This window comes from Argiope bruennichi, chromosome X1 (genome assembly GCF_947563725.1).
Source record: "Argiope bruennichi chromosome X1, qqArgBrue1.1, whole genome shotgun sequence".
In the NCBI taxonomy this organism is placed as follows: Eukaryota; Metazoa; Arthropoda; class Arachnida; order Araneae; family Araneidae; genus Argiope; species Argiope bruennichi.
In genome coordinates, this window is record NC_079162.1 from 121,640,159 (window position 1) to 121,659,323 (window position 19,165).

Consider the following 19,165-nt stretch of genomic DNA (forward strand, 5'->3'; position numbering starts at 1 on the left):
TGACCTCTGGATTCATTAAATCCATTAAATATCGAAAGATCCAACATTGCAAAGAAAATACAGCCCATTTTCAGGCAGATCTAATATGGTGAAATGACTTTTTTTCATCCATCAGAATATATAAGCACTTGTATAAAAAATAAGTCCTTTAAAGGCCCTTATGTAAGGACCATAAAAAATAAGGAGTTTTTAAGGAGTTTCAATGATGCTATGCACCCTGGCTTGCTTCCATTTATCTTGATTTCATAGTCAACTCATGATGATGAATTTATATGCAAAACCTTAAGCAATCTCTATCTTTTTTTGTAATCTTTATAATTTTCTTGATAGATTAAATGCACCTAGCTTCTGCCAGATAAATCAATTTTTACATAAACCACTATCATGATTCTAGCATACAAATTATGCTAATATTGCAAATAATCAGGATTAAAAACAGTGTAAAAATAGCGAAAAATTAGAGTGAACTAACATATTTGGAAGTGTTAATATTTTTTCAGAACTCTGGAAATCATTTTGCACCTTGCATAAACATTATCCTCTATGTTTCAATTCATGACGATTGAAAATAAGAACACTTTTTTACTAATTTACCCTGTAATTCAGGCAAAGGCAATGTTCAAATATTATGAATAATGATGATATAGCTTTATTTTAAAGCATATCATGTGTTAATTGGTTCTGAATTATTTCTATGATTATCCCCATTCTCCTATTCCTGACCCACAAATCTTTTATAGAGACTTTCCTTTGAATCGAACTTCTCACAGAAAAGGTTTTTGATCATCAAATCATCGTAATTTCATATTATTTGTTATTTCAAATAGAGAAATCTTATTTGTGCAGATTCCTGCACTGCATAAAACTTTCTCCTTTTGATTTTTTCTCAATTTTTTTCAGCCATTTTAATTTTAAAGAATCTTGGCACTAAGAGCCATATTAAAGAACTATTACATATTTAAATACAACAAACTGATTTCTTAATTTTGCGTAACTAGTAACTATACCTGGGATACATGCTTTACCTTCCCCACCCTAATTATGCCATTGTATGTACAAGGTATGAGTACAAATTTGTTAAAAATTGTAATCCATAAAACAAAATTCCAAATCAGGAAAGAAATCAAATATGTGATTTTATAAGGCATTTTCAAATAAATAAGAAAATAATAAAGCCCTTCTAATACCTCACAACCAACCAAGAAAGATGGTTGATTAGGATCTATATTCATAAAACAAAAAGAATAAGGAGAACTTTCCACACACAGCTTGCATAGAAGTCTTGTTTCCTATAAAAAAAAATCATGGAAAAATATAGGTAACAAAACAACATAATATATTGGTATTGAAAAAAAAAAAAAATTAAGCCTGCAATATCTCAAAATTTGAAATAATTGCTTCATAAGTCTAAGGTCTTCATAAGTTGCCTAATAAGCAATCAAATTTCTAAAGACCTCTGAATTAATCATAATGTCTCATTATATTAATAACTAGACATCTCAAAATTCATCAAGCAAAATATTTTAAATAATTCGATAAATTACCATCAAATGAATTATTATGAAATATGTATAATAAATACACATTAACAGATGGTAAAACGTGATTTTAAAAATAACTTCTTTACTTTTCAAAAAACTGGTCAAATTTTTTTCTTTAAGTTTTCTAACACTTTATAAATACACATTTGATGGGGGAATAAAAATCTTTGAAAAGATTTGTTCAAAGTCTTGAAGGCAAAAGTACTATCTAAGATTGTTTCGTTTATTTTGATTAATGCTCAATTTTCAAACTACAAAATTTATTTTAGGATAGAATACCAAAATTCTGAAGTATGGTTAAATGACAAGAATGACACCAAAACTGATATCTCATCTATAAAATCTCACACTATAAGAGAAATATGTTTAATCACAAAAAATAAATAAACAAAAGACTAAGCCTCTGCACACAACAAATGTTTGGTTTAGCAAATTTTAGAAACCATTTGACTTGTAAGCTAAGGATATGGCAATAGGTTGCTGCAACCTTAAAATCAAGGTGAGAAAGGTAGACATAAAAAAATACAATGCAATTTTCAAAGCACTAATTTATTTCATTAACAAATATTTGAAGAAAATATTTTTACAAATATGGAATGATACTTACTGGAAAAACATTAAATAAATGAACTTCAGACACAACAGGATTAGAAGTGCAAAGGCCAACTGCCAACAGCTGGTCATTTCCACTATTGGCAGACAAAAGCAAACAGGTGACATTTCCATTGACTTCCCAACTGGGAATTTTGGAATCCAATAAAGAACCATTCTAGAAAATATTAATTATTGGATTCTCAGATATAACTGAAAATGTTTTAGCCATGTTAAATACTGATGTTATTTTTATACATATGACATATTAAAATCAACAGCGAGTTTCATATTCCATAGTAAAATGTTATTCAAAAGAAACATAGTGAGGATTCTTTATTAAAAAGCATAAAATTAAAAAGATAAAACAGATAATAAATTAAGATAAAGTTCATTTTTAAAATTTTCTTCCATTGAAATTTCAAAAATTAAAAATGGGTATTGCAGCCGTGTATAACATTTGATTTTTGATTAGCAGCATTAACAAATTTTACACATTTTTATTCAATAAAATTTGTTCGTGTTAATAAAAATGAAGTGATGCAATCAATTGGTTATAGATTTCCTACATCAGATAATTTTGAAGTTTTGCCTAAGTGTTTTTCTTATTGATACACCAATCTAAGCACTTTCAACAGTTAACTAATCAAATTTTTATTCTATAAATAAAGAGAAATCAAAGATTTTAAAATATATATAATAATAAATTGTTAATATAAATTTTTAAAAATAGTAAAATTTTAAAATAAAATTACATTTCAACAAACAATTCAAAGTTTGTTCTCGAAAACTAGTTTTATTAAATTTGCTTATTCATTTTTCATTCAGACTTTCAAGTTGCCAAAATAAAACTTTATTACATTATCAGTACTTTATAATGATTAATTTTTTTAATCTTAAGATAAGGAGCCTTTTAAATTAGGATGACAAAAAAAAAAAAAAAAATTGAAGCTTTATTTTATCAAGATTTTTAAAAATATACATCAAAATAATCTTGGTTTAAAAAGCATTTTATTGAAATTTGCTAAATAGCATTCTAATCAAACTTTATTTCAGCTATAATAAATTATGTTTCATATTCTTATTTTTCAATTCCAAAACAAAGCAAAAATTTCATAAATTTAAGTACAGGCAGAAAAAGAATTTTAGTTGAAAAGAAATCACAAGTAAGAAAAAAGTTTTAAATGCTTTCCTCTCCCACCCCCTCTTCTCAAAAGATATTTTTGGAAAATAGAGGGGGAAACTCACCTCGCCAATTTTACGAGGCTCCAAAAATCTATCTCTATAAGCTAAAATGAGAGTTTGCTTGTTCATTGTACAAGCATGAATTAAATTCTCCTTAACTGGAACAACAAGATGATTCTTTTTAGCTGTGATGAGACAGACCCCTACAGGGCATACCTGTCAGGGAAAAAAAAAAAAACCTAATTATAAAAGTGTGGGAATCAAATATTTGTATAAAAATAGCATTTGCTCTATAGTTATAGGATAACAAAGCACAATGAAATTTTGATTAAAAACCTGATTTTGAATAGATGCTATTTTATTATGAAATCCTTGTCACTTTATATAGTAAACTGCAGAATATTTAAAAACATTTAACATTTGATACTGGTTCATATTTTACAAATTATGGGCATTTATAGTTTGCAGATTGTAGAAAATGGACAAAAAATCAAGATATAATATCTTTTGTCTATAAAAATCATGTAAGGTATTAAAAGTTTGAAAATTTTCTAAAATACAGTTTTTACTATAGAACTACATAATTCCATTGCAAAAATGCAGCTTATTCTTAAAGTATTGAAAAGATTTTCTAATAAAGTAAAAATCAACTAATCAATCTCTTTTCAGTACTGACAGAATATCACAAATTATTTATTCGAATTGGTGTACGACTGTGGGTAAATATGGCTATCATTATTCATATAAGTAAAAATATTTATATTTGAGATGCAAGAAATATGTATACAGAATATTTGCCAATAGAATCCACAGCATATACTGGTTTATCAGGCAACAAAGGAATTCCATGAAGGAAGAAGTGTAGTCATTTTGAAATAATCCAATCAAATTAGTGTTGCTAGCTGCCAATTTTCGATCTCATCACTAGAGCAGAATTGTATTCTAGAAAAGATACCTTGCTTAGTTTGAAAAAAAATGTAATACAGAAGAGTAGACTTTTAAGAAAAAGCCAGCTGCTGCAATGAATTTTTATGAAGTAAAATCTGGTGTGTAGTGCAGCCAGAAAGCCATTACAGCTCCTCTTTAGAAAACTTACAAAATACATTTTTTTTAAAGTAAAGGTTGTATAATTTACTTCCCTGAAACAGAGGAATCTGTGTTTTGCCTTTATCCTCAAAAATATCATTGGTATTTCAAATTAATAAAAATAATATATTGTTGCAACAGCAGTAGGAATGGTTATAAACAACAATGTATTCTATGTTTTGATTCTCAAAGCCATTTATTTTCTGTTTTATAACTTGGTTCTGATAAACTGCTAAGTGTGGTGTAATAACTGCATAATAACAGAAAAGTATTATGATGCTAGGAAAGCAACAGATCTAAAGTTGTTAGATCTGCATTCCATTCCTGGATCATGCTTAATTAGTCAAAAATATTCTTAAATAAAGAAAGAGAAAAAAACTATGCTGAGATCAACACAATCATATTTATTGCAATTCTATTATTCACCACTTCATACTCTCATCCCTCTCAACAAATTCATTTGTCTGTCTGGTGTAAAGGTAAACTGCCAAGCCATCACAGTGTTGCTAGACGGAGTTGTTTGTACAGTCACTGGGAGGGGGAAAAAAAGGATGTTTGAAGGGCTTGACATATTCTTAAAGATTTTTTAAATAATTTTCTAAGGGTCTAACTATATATTGAAATAAGAACTAACTTCAAAATTTCCAACGACAACACACATTTTTCTCATCAAATTTTAAAACTTATTAAAGAAAAAGTTATTAATGAAAACCAAGTTTTATTAATTTAGGTCTTTTAGCTTTGAAATCATGAGCTAAAAAATTGAGTTTTTAAAAGATTTTGAAATTTTGATAAAAGAATTTTGATCAAAATTGAATTTTTCCATAGCTTAAAAATTGACAAAGTTATTATTACATTCATTTTTTCATTTTATCAAAATATGAAGAATTCTACACATTTTGCATATATATTCAATATGGAAGAATAATTTTTAACATATGAAAAAAATTACAAAATTAAAGTTTAAAAATGTTTAAATTGTAAAATGCTTAAATTTTTTGCATAAATCGAAGGACAAGACCATTTTATAAGCAGAAGCAAAATTTCAGCTTATTCCCAAGAGTAGTTTCTCCATTACATTGTCTTCCGTATTGCCCTAAAACGATGCATTTAAGGGCACATTTACAAATTTCAAAATATCGACAGCTTTTTATTCGGTATTGAAATTCTGATGATCATTCAATACTTGAAACAAATATTCTTTTTCACATAGTTACAATATAAAAACATATTTAAAAAATTCATTAGTGGCAAAAAATATGAAATTAGATTAAATTCATTACCAGTCGCTAATTTCTAATATGGAGGACAATCCTGGTCCTTGTAACAAGCTAGACTTTTTATTCATCAGCTCATATAATGTCACTTAAGAGAATATAATAAAATTCCATAAAAAAATGGGAATTTTATTTCATAATAAATACTTTATAGTATTTCAGTATTTAATTTTACAAACATTTTGACAAATAAAATCTCTTAATAATTTACCTTAAGAATTTATAAATAACAAATTCTATACTTTCTGACAAGAAAAAGGCCATTTGTGTTTTACTGAAGTTTGCTGTTTTTGTTTAAGTGCACGATGTTTCTTACACAAATCTCATGTTTCATAAGATTAATCTGCCATAATTATAATTATTGTAATATTGTATATAATCACAAATGCAATTAAAAAATTCAGGTATCAAAACATTATTGACATATTTACCATTCACATTTTGTAATACATTTTCACAATTTGTAATTCTTTTTATTGTTTTTATTAATAATTTTTAATACAGTTGGTTGTTAAAAAAAATTTCAATTTAATTAAATTAACCTTGAATAGTATATACTAATAAAGTAATGCAGGAATAAAATGCAAAAGAAAGAAACCAATTAATTTCTTTCTCTCTCTCTCTCAATCAGTAAGATATTAATTTTAACACTAAAATTGACATTTATTTAAAATAATAAAAGAATAATTAACATTATATCTTTTGCTCATAAAAAAGAAAATTCCATTTTGGAGCTTTCAGGTTCAGGTGCAATTTACTCAAAACTAAATACCTTTGAATATTTCTTTGTGGAATATAATCAAAATTCTTCAAAAAAATTTCAATATTAATATTTTGTTATGAATGAAGCAGCTTTAAAAACACTTTTAAAGAGCACAAAATAAAAAACATGCTATGACCGACGTATAAAGAGTATCAAAATCTTACACATCTAAATACGAAAACAACCCCTTAATAAAAAATGGTAGATATCTCCCAATATAATCTGGTATATGAAACAAACTTTATGCTCTGGGCATTTTTTTCCCATAGGAAATCTATATCAAAAAAGGGTGTTACCATGGGAAATTTTAAAGTTTGTACAATTTCAAATATGCAGCAACTCAATATGAAAATTTTAGGCATAGCATCTTTCAGAATTCATAGCTAAGTTTAAAATGGTACTTTTAGTTTTCACACAGGATGATCAATCACAAAATAAATCTAAGTGGTTCTCTTTTTTTTTCTTTTTTTTTTTCCTTTGCGATCGTATATAATACTGAAATAAAATGTATTATAAAAAGGTCGAATTGTTTATGAACTCAATCTATTCCAGATTAAAGACATGTTACATATTTTTTTTTATCTATAAAAGAAATTTATTATATTCAATAGTGTTTTCTACTAGGCTGCTGCATGATATTTGTTTAGAATGATGAAAATTTTACAGCATTAGTGCACATTTTTGATCAACTGGCATTTGCCAATATGATAAATCTGGAATTGTATTTAAAATTAAATTTGAGTGTCAGCTTTTTATTTATATATATGCAGGTAAATAAAAAGTTTGGATGCAATAGAAATATAAATTGTTGAACAGATTAGCTGCAAATTTTTCTCACAAAAGCCACAAGACATAAAGAACATCTTGTGAAAAATAGTTAATTTTATTGAATTAGAAACAGCCTTATAAGCCCATATCTATAAAGATTTTATTATTAGTGGTACTTGTATTAAATGAAAATATTTGAAATAATTTTATTTATTTTGTCCATCAGCTGCCACTGCCAAGGTTTACTTGAATCTTATTCTTTAATATTAATAAAACAGAAAAAAAAAAAAATCTTATAGAAGAAAAATTAGTTTTGGGCTGTTTTATAAAATTGCTTGGTATAATCTAATTTTTTAAGAAGCAAGATATAAAAATAGTTAAATACATTTGACACCATCATTTAAATTTTAGAAATGCTAATTTTTTTTATGTATTATAATTTTATACATAGTGTTTAAGTATTATTATTAATTTTATACAAAGTAAGTATTTTTACAAAAATATTGTTATGAAAATCATCTTCTGGATGTAAAGCATCTGTGAATGTAGCCCAAACAAATTGGATAATGAAGAAAGACACTTTATATAACATGAAATATTCCAAAAAATATATAGCACAAGTAATCCCCCCTCCCTCAAAAAAAAAAAAAAAATCAGGAAATACACAAGAACAGCATTTATAGAAATTATAAAGCAGATGGAAAATCATTAAATAACAATTAAAATCTCTATCAACAATGAATATATCAGAATCTACAGCTACACTATATCAGAAACTACAGCTTAACACCTTGCACTATAAATAACACTCCAGAGAAAGTAATTTTCTTGAACATTTATGATATTTGTAATTTTCATCACATGGAATTCTTTATGGAATGATTTAGAGGCATATTTGAAAAAAACATATATGCATTTAAGAGAAAACAAATTAAATTGTCTTGTAAACACATGAAGACTTGGTGCCAAAATTTAAAGAATCTCTAGATCTCAATTCCTAATAGAGATAGTGTCACAATTTGTGCATTGTCTAGAACCAACATTTTTAATGTCAAGATTGAAAGTCATTGGCAGCATTCATAAATAATCTCTTTTTCAGGTCATAAAATTAACATGGCAGGGAAACAGTTATATAGATTTGCTCTCCTCTCCAAAGACTGCACATTCCAGTAGACTCATAACTTGGAACTATGAGTCTACTGAACTAATAATCCAAATGGATATAGCCAGTTAAAATAATTGACTTTTGAGTTGATGGTGGGAGACTTCTGAACTCTGTAGATAACATTTTTTAATTTCTTGCAAATAGTGTAAGGTTCTTTTCATCCAACATAGACAAAAAAATAAGTCAGCACTGAGTTCAGATCTCTCTGGCACTTCGATTATAAATCCAAATTTGATCACTTTCTTTAGAGTTCTGGACACAAATCTTCAGTTGTTCATAAGACAATTTAATTCTATCTCTCATAAACACATGTGCATTTTTCAAATGTGCTTCTAAATTGTTCAAATATTCATTCTGCAAGGAAGGTGTATTACTAGCCCAGCTACAGAGAATATTACATGGTAATTGCACTCCTGATTCTCTATATTTATGTCAAATCATGATTTACCCTTTTGTTGAGAATCAATGATTTACATTCAAAGCATGCAGGGTGCTTGTCTATTCATAATAAATAATAACTGTACTTTTTTAGAATGTCATTTAATTTTCTGCAATTAACACAGAATCGTACCAATCTTTCTTCTTCACATACACAATAAAAGAAGCTAAAGGTTCTGGCAATTCCCTGATTATTCCATAGCCCATTTCTTCAGCTACTTTTTTGCCAAAAAGTAAACATCATGGATGTTGCTTGAATTGTGGATAGTCCTTATTAATTTTTATTTACAGTGGTTGGCATTAGCATTACAATTAAAAAAGCAAGCTTTTAAAGCCTTATTTTTTAAAAAAAAGTCATACTGCTGTTCACTATTTAATAAATCCTCGAAAACAGAAAGAAGTGCCACAGAAATTCTTGAGGACAAGTAAGGGTGTATGTAATTGATTGACATATTGCAGTAACATCTTCATCCATTCATTTGTATACACAAGAAAATAAAGAAATTTTCTCATCAAAAATTCATGAAATCAGAAATAAAATTAAATACAGAAAAGGTTTATAATAACAGATTTTACCTGAATAATAGCATCTTCACCAATCTTGGCACAGTATAGGGTATTTGAATTTAAAGCCAATAGTGCTTCTTCTTTTACAATTCTTTTAAAATATGCTGAATTATTTTTTACAGCATATACAGCAGTTGTCTCTACAAAAGATATAACTATGAGCATTTCTGCTTCCTGACCTGTAAAGAAAGAAAACAATACGATTGAAACCATTATCATTATTTGGCCGTATATTTATATTAGCATCAAATTTGCAAAATTTTCATTTCTAAGATTAATACTATTAATAAATTATTAGAAATGTAAACAAGAATAAAATTTACACTTTTTAAAGATGACAATTTATTTACGCACACAAAATTCTGATTGGCATTTTTTAGAAACAATTTTTTTTTTAAAGTAAGACTGACAAATAGTAATTTAATTGTATTGCTAGCACAAGTATGAGTATTTTTCTTGAATAGTTTGCTTGTACTGTTACTGACTAAGCAACTTCTTAGATCTACTAGACAGAGGGAAGCAACGTCCAGGCTGATTCAAAAAATTTATTGGCCCAAGTGCCAAATAAATTTGTTAAAAAAAAAAAATGAATCCGATGAATTATAAAATATCACATATACAATGAATATTTACACTGAATTGTTGAAATATTTATTTAGAGTATATTGGAATAAAATTACTGATTTAACTGGTTATGCTATATTGTGCTTGTGACAATTTCTGTAAGACAGTTTTTTGGTTTGGTGGTTTTGATTTTTTTCTTTTTTTTTGGTGCAAGGACAATATGCTGACCATACTGTACCAGACTAAATAGCAAATAAATAAGGTCAAGATACAAACAGATTTACAAATAAATAATGAGAACATTTTATTAAAACTGAACAATGAATATATTAGAGAATAAAAATTGATTGTTTTTAAAAATGCAAAAAGATAAAGATGTGAAAAGTTTCCCCACTTTTCCACATCTTCATCTCACAAGTAATGCAGTGTTTAAGAGGGAAAAAATGCTAACATTGGGAATTAAATTTTCAACATTTTGGAAAATATGTACAAAACAAACATGGAGCAATTACATTTCAAGCATACTGGTGCTCACTCTCTAAGTACGAGTGTGAGTACAATAATAATTTTTAAGGTTATACCTGGAATTTGTTGTTGCTTTGTAATTACAATAATTAAATACTTTTATTTGTAATTAAGAGCATCATTGGTTATCAGTTGTGGTAAATAATTCTAGTAGTATGTTATTATTTTATTCAGTTTTTCTTAGTCTTTCATGTATTACTTTATTTCAAACATATATAATACATATTTTCACAAATTCCCTAAAAAAAAAAATTTATTTTAATAATTTATAAAATAAAAATTATAATATCATTAACTTTAAAAAAATTATTTGAAAGCAAAATTAAAGTGGAAAGTTAGTAAATTTAAATTAGGGCAGTTTAGTAAAGTTAAATTAGTAAGTAAAGTTAAGTTAGTTAATTAAGGGAAGGAAGTAAAGTTAAATTAGGGCAGTTTAAACAGTTTATGGTTGCAACATTTTGAACTGCCATTATTACAGGCTATTACAAATTTCTGAAATTTGATAAAGGAATTGTGAAAGAAAAACTAAGAAATCACATTACAAAAATTAATGTTTGGCAGTATCTAAATAAAAGTAGATATTTATGAATGCATTCTAAAAGCTAATGTAGTGAATACATTTAGCAGCTTCAAAAGCAGCATCTCATGTAAAATAATGTGGTCTTTCCGCTCTTATCAGACCAGCATTTCATCTAGGTGAAGTTATTAGGCTCACTGTACAGGCCTATTGTCACGTATGATTTCAAAATAAAAAAACCAATTTGAGTTTTTAAATGTTATTAGATAGGGTGAAGCTACAAAGTTTTTTTTTTTTTTTCATGGCATTTGACTTTTATGTATGGGCATTAGTTTTTGTTCTGCACATCTAGATTTGTTGAAATAAACAAACAGCTTTTTAAAAATGCATATATGATTTAATGGGACTCCGGCATTCTTGTTGATAGTTTTGATTTTATCAATAAGCGAATATGGTAAAGAGCATTCAGCTGACTGTTGCCAAGGATGAAGGTGAAATATTTTTGGATAGGTTTAGTAGAAGTAGTCGGTGTACATATGCTGGGATTATATTAAGCTTCATTTTGTTAGTTTTGGATAAGAGACTGTGTTATCTTCAGAAATAAGTGAAATAATAGAGATTTTAGTAATAACAGCAAATAATAAGACATATAAGAATATAATTATAACATGCCATTAGATGCTTGGTCTGAACCTGCAGGTAGTTGGTATTCAGAAATAAAACACAACCAAAGATGGAACTTTCTAGCAAGAGCTGGCAGAGTGAGAAGTTTTAAATTGGAATTTTACTATCTATAGATTATTATTCTCCAATTTCTTTTTTTTTCTTTTTCTTTTTTTTTTTTTTTGAAGAAAAATTTCAGATGGACAGTATTCATAATTTTATTTTCATTTGTATATTTGTTGTTAGTTAAAACTTGAGTATTTTGCATCTTTCATTCATTTTTATTAATCTTATACTCTTCATATTAATATATATTTAGAAGCAGTATATTATAAATGCTACTTTAGGTTTTATATTTAAATGCTAACTTTTATATAAGGTGTGGGTGTTTTTTGTTTTTTTTAACTAGGCTTAATTACAAAAAATACATGTGCCAATGGTGATACTCTATTTTGGAACATTTGGTCTTGTGACAGAACTTCTTTGTTCTCCAAGCACTGATCCTGAAGGGATTAAATAGCATGTAATTCAGGAGATCAATAATAAAAGAAAAATTATAGAATGACAATACTCAAAAGCATGCAAAAAATAAATAAATATTAACACAATAAAATAAATATACATACTTATACTTGGTATACTTTCTACTGCCCACATATCTATGGGTCTCTCATCTTTTTCCTTTTCCTAAAAAGAAAAAATGTACCCACAATTAGCAGAATAATACAAACTAAAAGGTAATTTAGATCATTATAAGAATTAAATATGACAAGACAAATATTAAATTTGATTTTAGTATTTTCTTTTATAAATATTACTGAAGGTGTAAATTTGTTTTTCTATGAAATGGTACAAGAAGGATAATGGCAAATTTTGAGCTACATATAAGACGTTTGTACTAATACATCATTTATAGTATAAAACTGCCACTGTTGAGTTATGCTAAAAGGAAAAATTTAAATTTTGAATACGAATCATGAGTAATCAGTAAGTATTTTCAAATATTTCACATATCGATATGAGGCAGATAGATTTGTGAACAGATAAAATGTGAATAAATTCTGTAACTTGATTTTGAAAATAAACATTAATTGAAATTAATACTGAAATCCACAAATCTAAACTTGAAACAGAGCCTATAAACAATATCTTTCGAATGTTTCAATTTTTACTTTATTGGGAATCAGCATTATAAAAGAATGGAAGTGCAGCAGCATCTCAATGTGGAAGTCTACTAAACAGAAAGAAATTAAATGATATATAATTTCCATCTTTAAAAATGCAACTATTTCTAAAAGTAAGAGAGCATTTCCAATCCTAACACAAATCTTATAGCACTAAAGTAAATTAATGAATTTAAAAAATGAAACCTAATAATTTACAACCATTTCATCATTCAAATGTAATATTCATACCAAAATTTCAATTTTTTTTACGTGTAATCACATATTTAAAAAATTAATTTTAATATTTTACTGAAAGGTAAAGTTTTATGTAAAAAGTTATCCAAACAGAGTAGAGAAATTCCCTAGAAAATCCAATACTCTTCAAAAATACATGCACTAAATATGTATTAATAAATTTTGTTAGGAAAATTTATCAGACTCAAAGAAAACTGATTCTAATGTATGATCTTTAAATTGATTCCAGTGTGCATAATAGTACAAGAGATCTTGAATAGTACAATAGATCTTGATAATATATGATATAAACTCTTATTAAAATAACTCCCCAAAAAATAATACAAAAAGGAGATTCAGTTTGGAAAAAAATCAAATTATATGCATCTTCATATCAATGGTACAATAAAATATTTTAGTTAGTAAATCAAATCTTGGCATTAGTACAGTTTGCATTATAACAAGAGTAAAATGTGTTCTTTCATCTCCACCACACCCTTTACTGACAAGGCAGCTATATATAAATCTTAGCATTATTTAAAACTGATAAATAAAAATAAATTATCTTGTTCCCAACAACAAAAAAATAGAATCAAATCACATAAATTACAACAGATATTGTCTAAATTTTAACAGTGAAATTGTCATAAATTTACTATTAAAATTTGATACTAAAATGTAGTACTTCATTCAGTGAAAGAATTTTCAATTAGAAAAAACAACTGGTACATTTATTAAGGAATACATTTGGCTAAATATAAATCTAAGATGTATTGTGAAGAAAATTTCTATAATTAAAAAAAAAAGCATTTTAAAGTAAAATTGTATTTTATAATACAAGCATTATATTATGGCCTTCCCACAATATTCAGATTTTGTTTAAGAAGTGCCAAACAAAAACTATTTCTAATGCTCTAAGTATATTAAAGTAAAAATGTTCTATAATCAGTTTCAACCAGTAGGGGTAGAAGCTAAGTTGGTGCTCCCTTAATTAGGCAAAAGCTTCCAAAATTTACAGAAATTCCAAAGAATTTTTCAGCAAGAATAAATTTGTTATTGAGTATTTGGCAGAGTACATATAAATAGGTCATGTATGTATGCTTTATAATACAATAAATGTATTTGTTACATAATTTCTTGAACATATGCCATTTTTATATTAATATATATACACACACAGTATTTATGTTATGATTCGACTAAACTAAGTTAGTACTGCATAAAATTAAGAATTTGTAAAGATTAAAAAGAAATAGGAAATTAAAAAAAAACAAAAAACAAAATTTCCAAATATAATTGGAATAATATTATTGTGGCATATATTTTTATTGAAAAATTAACAGAATTAAAAATAAAGCATCATCTATTTTTAAATGATAAAACTTTATTAATCTACTTTTCCAAAAAGCAAAGACTTCTATTGTATTATCAATATCCATATAACATTTTTTGTGTTCAAAGGTCAAGACAAGCAGATTGGCCAGCTTGAAAGTACTTATTGTTCATCATAAATAATTTTTTATCAACTTCAATTTCAAAAAGTTTTTCTCACAGCTGAGCACTGGTTATGTCAATTTTCAGGAATATTCAGAGCATCATTATAATATTAGGGAGAATATCATACAGCCTGAATTTCACTATACATTGTAACAATCTATGTAAATCCACATTTATTTTCATTGCCTGTGGCAGCAATGAAAGCCCACAATCAAACTCATTAGAGTTTGAAATCCTGCTCATTATTTACAGTAAATGCCTAAACAATTAGACTACATTCAAGTGTTGTCCAAATCTGGTATAACAGCTAGCATTTTTTTCTTTCTGCCAAACAAATTGGCATTTCTACTTCTGTATTCAATGATGTGACTTCTAAAGTCTTCACTAATAACTTCTGTATAACTTATAGAGCTATCTGCAGGGTGTGTAGTAAGAAACTGCTGCAAAAATTAAGCCCTTGTTAAGCACCTTATCCATAAAAATTCAGCACCTTTGTATAAATATGCAAGCGTAAACTGTGCATTTTCTAAGCATAGGTTGTTGTTTTTTTCTGGTTAGAATAATGCATATTTTTTTTATTGAAATTTTTTTTTAAAATTAGATTTAAATGCTTATTTTTTTTAATTTAAAATTTATTTCTGTATTTGTACATCTTCCATTTTAAAATTTTGTATTTAACAAAAACATAAAAATGAAAAAAAAAAAAATCAATTTTTAAAAGATTAACAATAAAGAACTGTGATCTTTTTCAGCATTTCTTAAAATTAATAAATTACCAATTCATTTAGATAGATACAACATTTCTGCAATGATCGACAGTGATGTAGAAGCACAGCATGACCAATAAATCTATATTTGATTTTTATATAAGCAACAACGAAAAAGGTTCAACATGGCTGGGATGGAAAACATAAATTTCTTCTTGCACTAGCTCATTCTACTCTAGTAATTTTATTTGCCACCTTATACAGCTAAGAACTAAATCATTCCTATAGTTATCATCATAAAAATGGGAAAACTGCCTTGAAACTGATGACAGAGCAATGCCATATTCTAAATGAATTTTTTTTTTATATAGAAAATAATAGCAGCGTCACAAATTATCAGACTAAAAAGAAACTGTCATATCGTCTCTTACTCCTTAAGTTTACTAAAGTGATTTTTTGAAGGTTTAACGTTCCTAACATTTAATAAAAACCTGCTTTTTAACCTATAGGCAAAACTTCTTACTTAAAAAATTGCAGAAGAAATGTAACATATATTTTACGAAGAAATGAAAATGCTTTAACAAGTCCTAGTTTTCATAATGAAAGCAAATTCATGAAGTTTAAAAAAAATTATGTAGTTTTTGAAGTAAAGCAAATCCCCTAAACTTTCTCAAATATTGCCTGAAAATGCCTTGCTTGGTATTGGCATATAATAGATAAACATCAACTTTTGGCGTGAATTTAGCATTTTTACTAAATCTATATCCTTGGAAGGGTTTTTTTTTTTTTTTTTGGTCGATTAATCTCCAGCATGAGTTCATAGTATTCGAAAATCGAATTTGTGCTTTATACACGTTTTTCTAAATCGACAGAAACAAAGATTTTACGAAAAACTACACTTGAAGTCACAAAATTACATATCAAATTTGATATATTTATGTAATTTCATTTTTGAGTTATCGCGTTTACATATTACTGAAAGTACAGATGGACATACGATGAACCTCTTGTTGAATTTGGCTCAAAATTTGGTAATGTCTATACTATAAATGTTAAATCTATACCAAATTTTATCTACCTAGCTCTCTTCATTTTGTAGTTATTAAGCTAACTTATATTCGAACAGCCGGACAGACTTAATCTAAACGGATGTTGCTCAAAATTTGATAGAAATCTACAAATTTGCTGTTAAGACCGTATACGAAATTACATCCGTCTAGCTCAAATTGTTTTTTGTGTTATCTCTGTCACAGACATTTTCCAAAAACGCGTTTTTCGAATTCAAGGAGTTTTGAAACGTGGTGTTGCGACAAAATCTCGAGTTCGAATTTTTTGACGATTGCAATACTTTCTCCAAATTTCATATACGAGAAAGTAAAAATGCCAATTGAAGCATTTTTTAAAAAAGCATTTCTTGAAACCAGCCCTGGATAATATATCGCATTGCTTCAAAATTTAATAAAATTCATCAAATGAATTTTATTCAATGAACTGATTAAAAATTTTTTAAATTTTAAATAAAAGCAAAGAAAGCATTTTTTTTTTTCTTTTATTATAATTTTAACAGCTGCAAAATAATGTGATTCAACGATTTGAAAAAGCAATATAATTATTTTGAATTTCACTCTAATAAAAATTTAATTATTTATATTAATTATTTAAATTTAAAATTTAATTATTTTGAATTGCATTATAATATAAAACCTTGTTTTAAACTATGTCCAAAATTGATTTCTCAACAATTAGTAAAATTAAAGAAAGAAAAAAACATTCCTTCAAACAAAATTTTATCATTGAAAAGCTATTTTTTTAATTTTCAAAACGATGTTAAATCATTTTTGTGCAATAATATGCTTTGATATTATGATGAAGACACGTTAAAATTCTGTTTTTATTTTTTGAACAGAACGTATTATTTTTCTAAACTTCGAATTAAAAGTTTGAGAAATCCATTCTTAGTGGCCCTCTAATACCTCAAAAATAACTTCCCAAATTTCATTCTCCTAACTTCAATAGCTTCATACTGGGCCTTGCTCAGGAGAAATTTTTATTAAACGACATTCATTGGAAAAAAAATTCTATAAGAGTTATCAGAAGGGAAAAAAAAAAAAAAAAAAAATGTTATAAAATGATAGAAAACTTAAAAAATAAAAATTTTGGAAAACATTTTTTATTCCGCTAAAAATTTTAAGTACCAGATTCAGCCATTTTTTTTTTCTCCGCTATAAGTATATACAGAACGTATTTCGTAACACCCGTTTCAGATAACTATTCCAGTATTTTAATAAATGGCAATGGACATTGTTGAAGAAAAAAGAGGCAAAATAGAAAAAACAGAAAAAAAGAAAGAAAGGAAAGAAAAGAAAATGAATCATTAAGCATTATCTTAATATGTGCTGGAACCCCTGGATTCTGTATTCGAATTCTTTGCTTTTATTGGTTTTCTTTATTGTTACATCCAGTAAAAAAAGCCTTTACGACCATGATTTCGAATTATGATATTCAACCTGTGGAGAAACAAAACAAAATGAAAAGCCTTCTTTGCTATTCCCAAAAAAATTAAGCACTTTTAAGGACCTTTTATGAAAATTAAGCACTTTTAAGGTCCTTAACAATGGTTTTCAAATTTAAGCACTTTTCATGATGCTAAGCACCCTGATCTCTCAGTTCTTAACAGCAATGTTTGCAAAGCACTTGCTTCTGAGCATGCCATATCATGCCAAATCCCTTTTTTTTGTAAATATTTTTATGCATCATTCACTAATACAAAACACGGATTGCCAGTGGCTCAAGAAACAAAGAAAAGAAAATGGCTGCATCGGAACTCGCTAAGTTCTTGTGTTTAAGCTTTCATTAGTCCTGGTTAGCTTTTTCAGTGGCCAATACAGTGGCATAACCAGGACAGGCAAGGCGTCATTGCAAAAGGCCACAAAATTCTGGATTAAATTATTTGAATTTAATAAAAAAATATTTTAAAAATCTTATTCTCTTGAATTAAAATAAAGCTGCTTAACAACGCAAAAGAAAAAAATTTTCCACATTTTAAAGTTTCTACTTATTTAGTTATCTAAATTCATTATCATATTCAAACTACTATTCAAGTTACATACACAAACTGTGATTCTGAGAGAAATAAGCCAGGATATTTGAAAAGACTTTTTTTAAGTAATCAGAGCAAAGGCAAATATATTGTCACAGCATAAGTGAATAATACAAATAGTATTTGATCAACTAGACTCAATGTGAAATCAGACAATATAAATAAGCTCCACATATATTTATTCACCACATATTTTTATCCACAAATTAAAAAAAAAAAAAAATAATAATTTGAAATATTTAATAGATTGTTAAATTTGCTACAAACTAAACTAAATGAGAAACACCAGTATGAAATTTCATTAAGAATAAAAGTGCCATGTATAGAAATGATAAAAACTTTTAAGTGATGGAGGAAGCGTGAACAGAGAAAAGAGCTATTAATTGAATATTTTTGCAAATTTTTGGAACTGAAGTAAATTTATCATTACAAATTGGTATTAAAAGAACCAAGAAATAAAATTTTGATATTTTTTGGCTCTTAATATTAGCATTGCTCTTGAAAACAATCTTACAAAATAGCATTCTAGATTTTTGTATTTAAAGAAAATAGATTTCAAATAGTACATAAAACTGCTTTTGTCTAGTTAAATTTAACAAAATAACTCGTTAATCAATGTCACAATCATTGAAGATGAACAAGGAAAAAATATTAATTAAATAACTGGGTAAAATTTTTATTTTTATCAAATAAAAAAAATCTACAGTAAATTATATAACTTGACATTCAAAGTCTATAGAATCTTCATTATTATGATTATTTATGCACCAAATTATATAATTTGGTATACAAATAGATTATCTGCCTTATA

The 19,165-nt window shown here is 26.7% G+C and overlaps 1 protein-coding gene across 3 annotated transcripts in view; it reads right to left on the reverse strand.

Moving 5' to 3' along the window:
* The window catches only part of LOC129958832 (splicing factor 3B subunit 3-like), a 104,338-nt gene that overhangs the window by 44,745 nt on the left and 40,428 nt on the right, over window positions 1–19,165 (reverse strand). For all 3 annotated transcript variants that reach the window (XM_056071544.1, XM_056071542.1, XM_056071545.1), the window contains exons 12-16: window positions 12,277–12,337; window positions 9,391–9,560; window positions 3,381–3,533; window positions 2,149–2,310; window positions 1,188–1,289 (exon numbers count right to left, since the gene is read on the reverse strand). In XM_056071544.1, coding sequence (XP_055927519.1) covers window positions 1,188–1,289; window positions 2,149–2,310; window positions 3,381–3,533; window positions 9,391–9,560; window positions 12,277–12,337 — 648 coding nt within the window. The remainder of the gene's footprint in view (window positions 1–1,187; window positions 1,290–2,148; window positions 2,311–3,380; window positions 3,534–9,390; window positions 9,561–12,276; window positions 12,338–19,165) is intronic.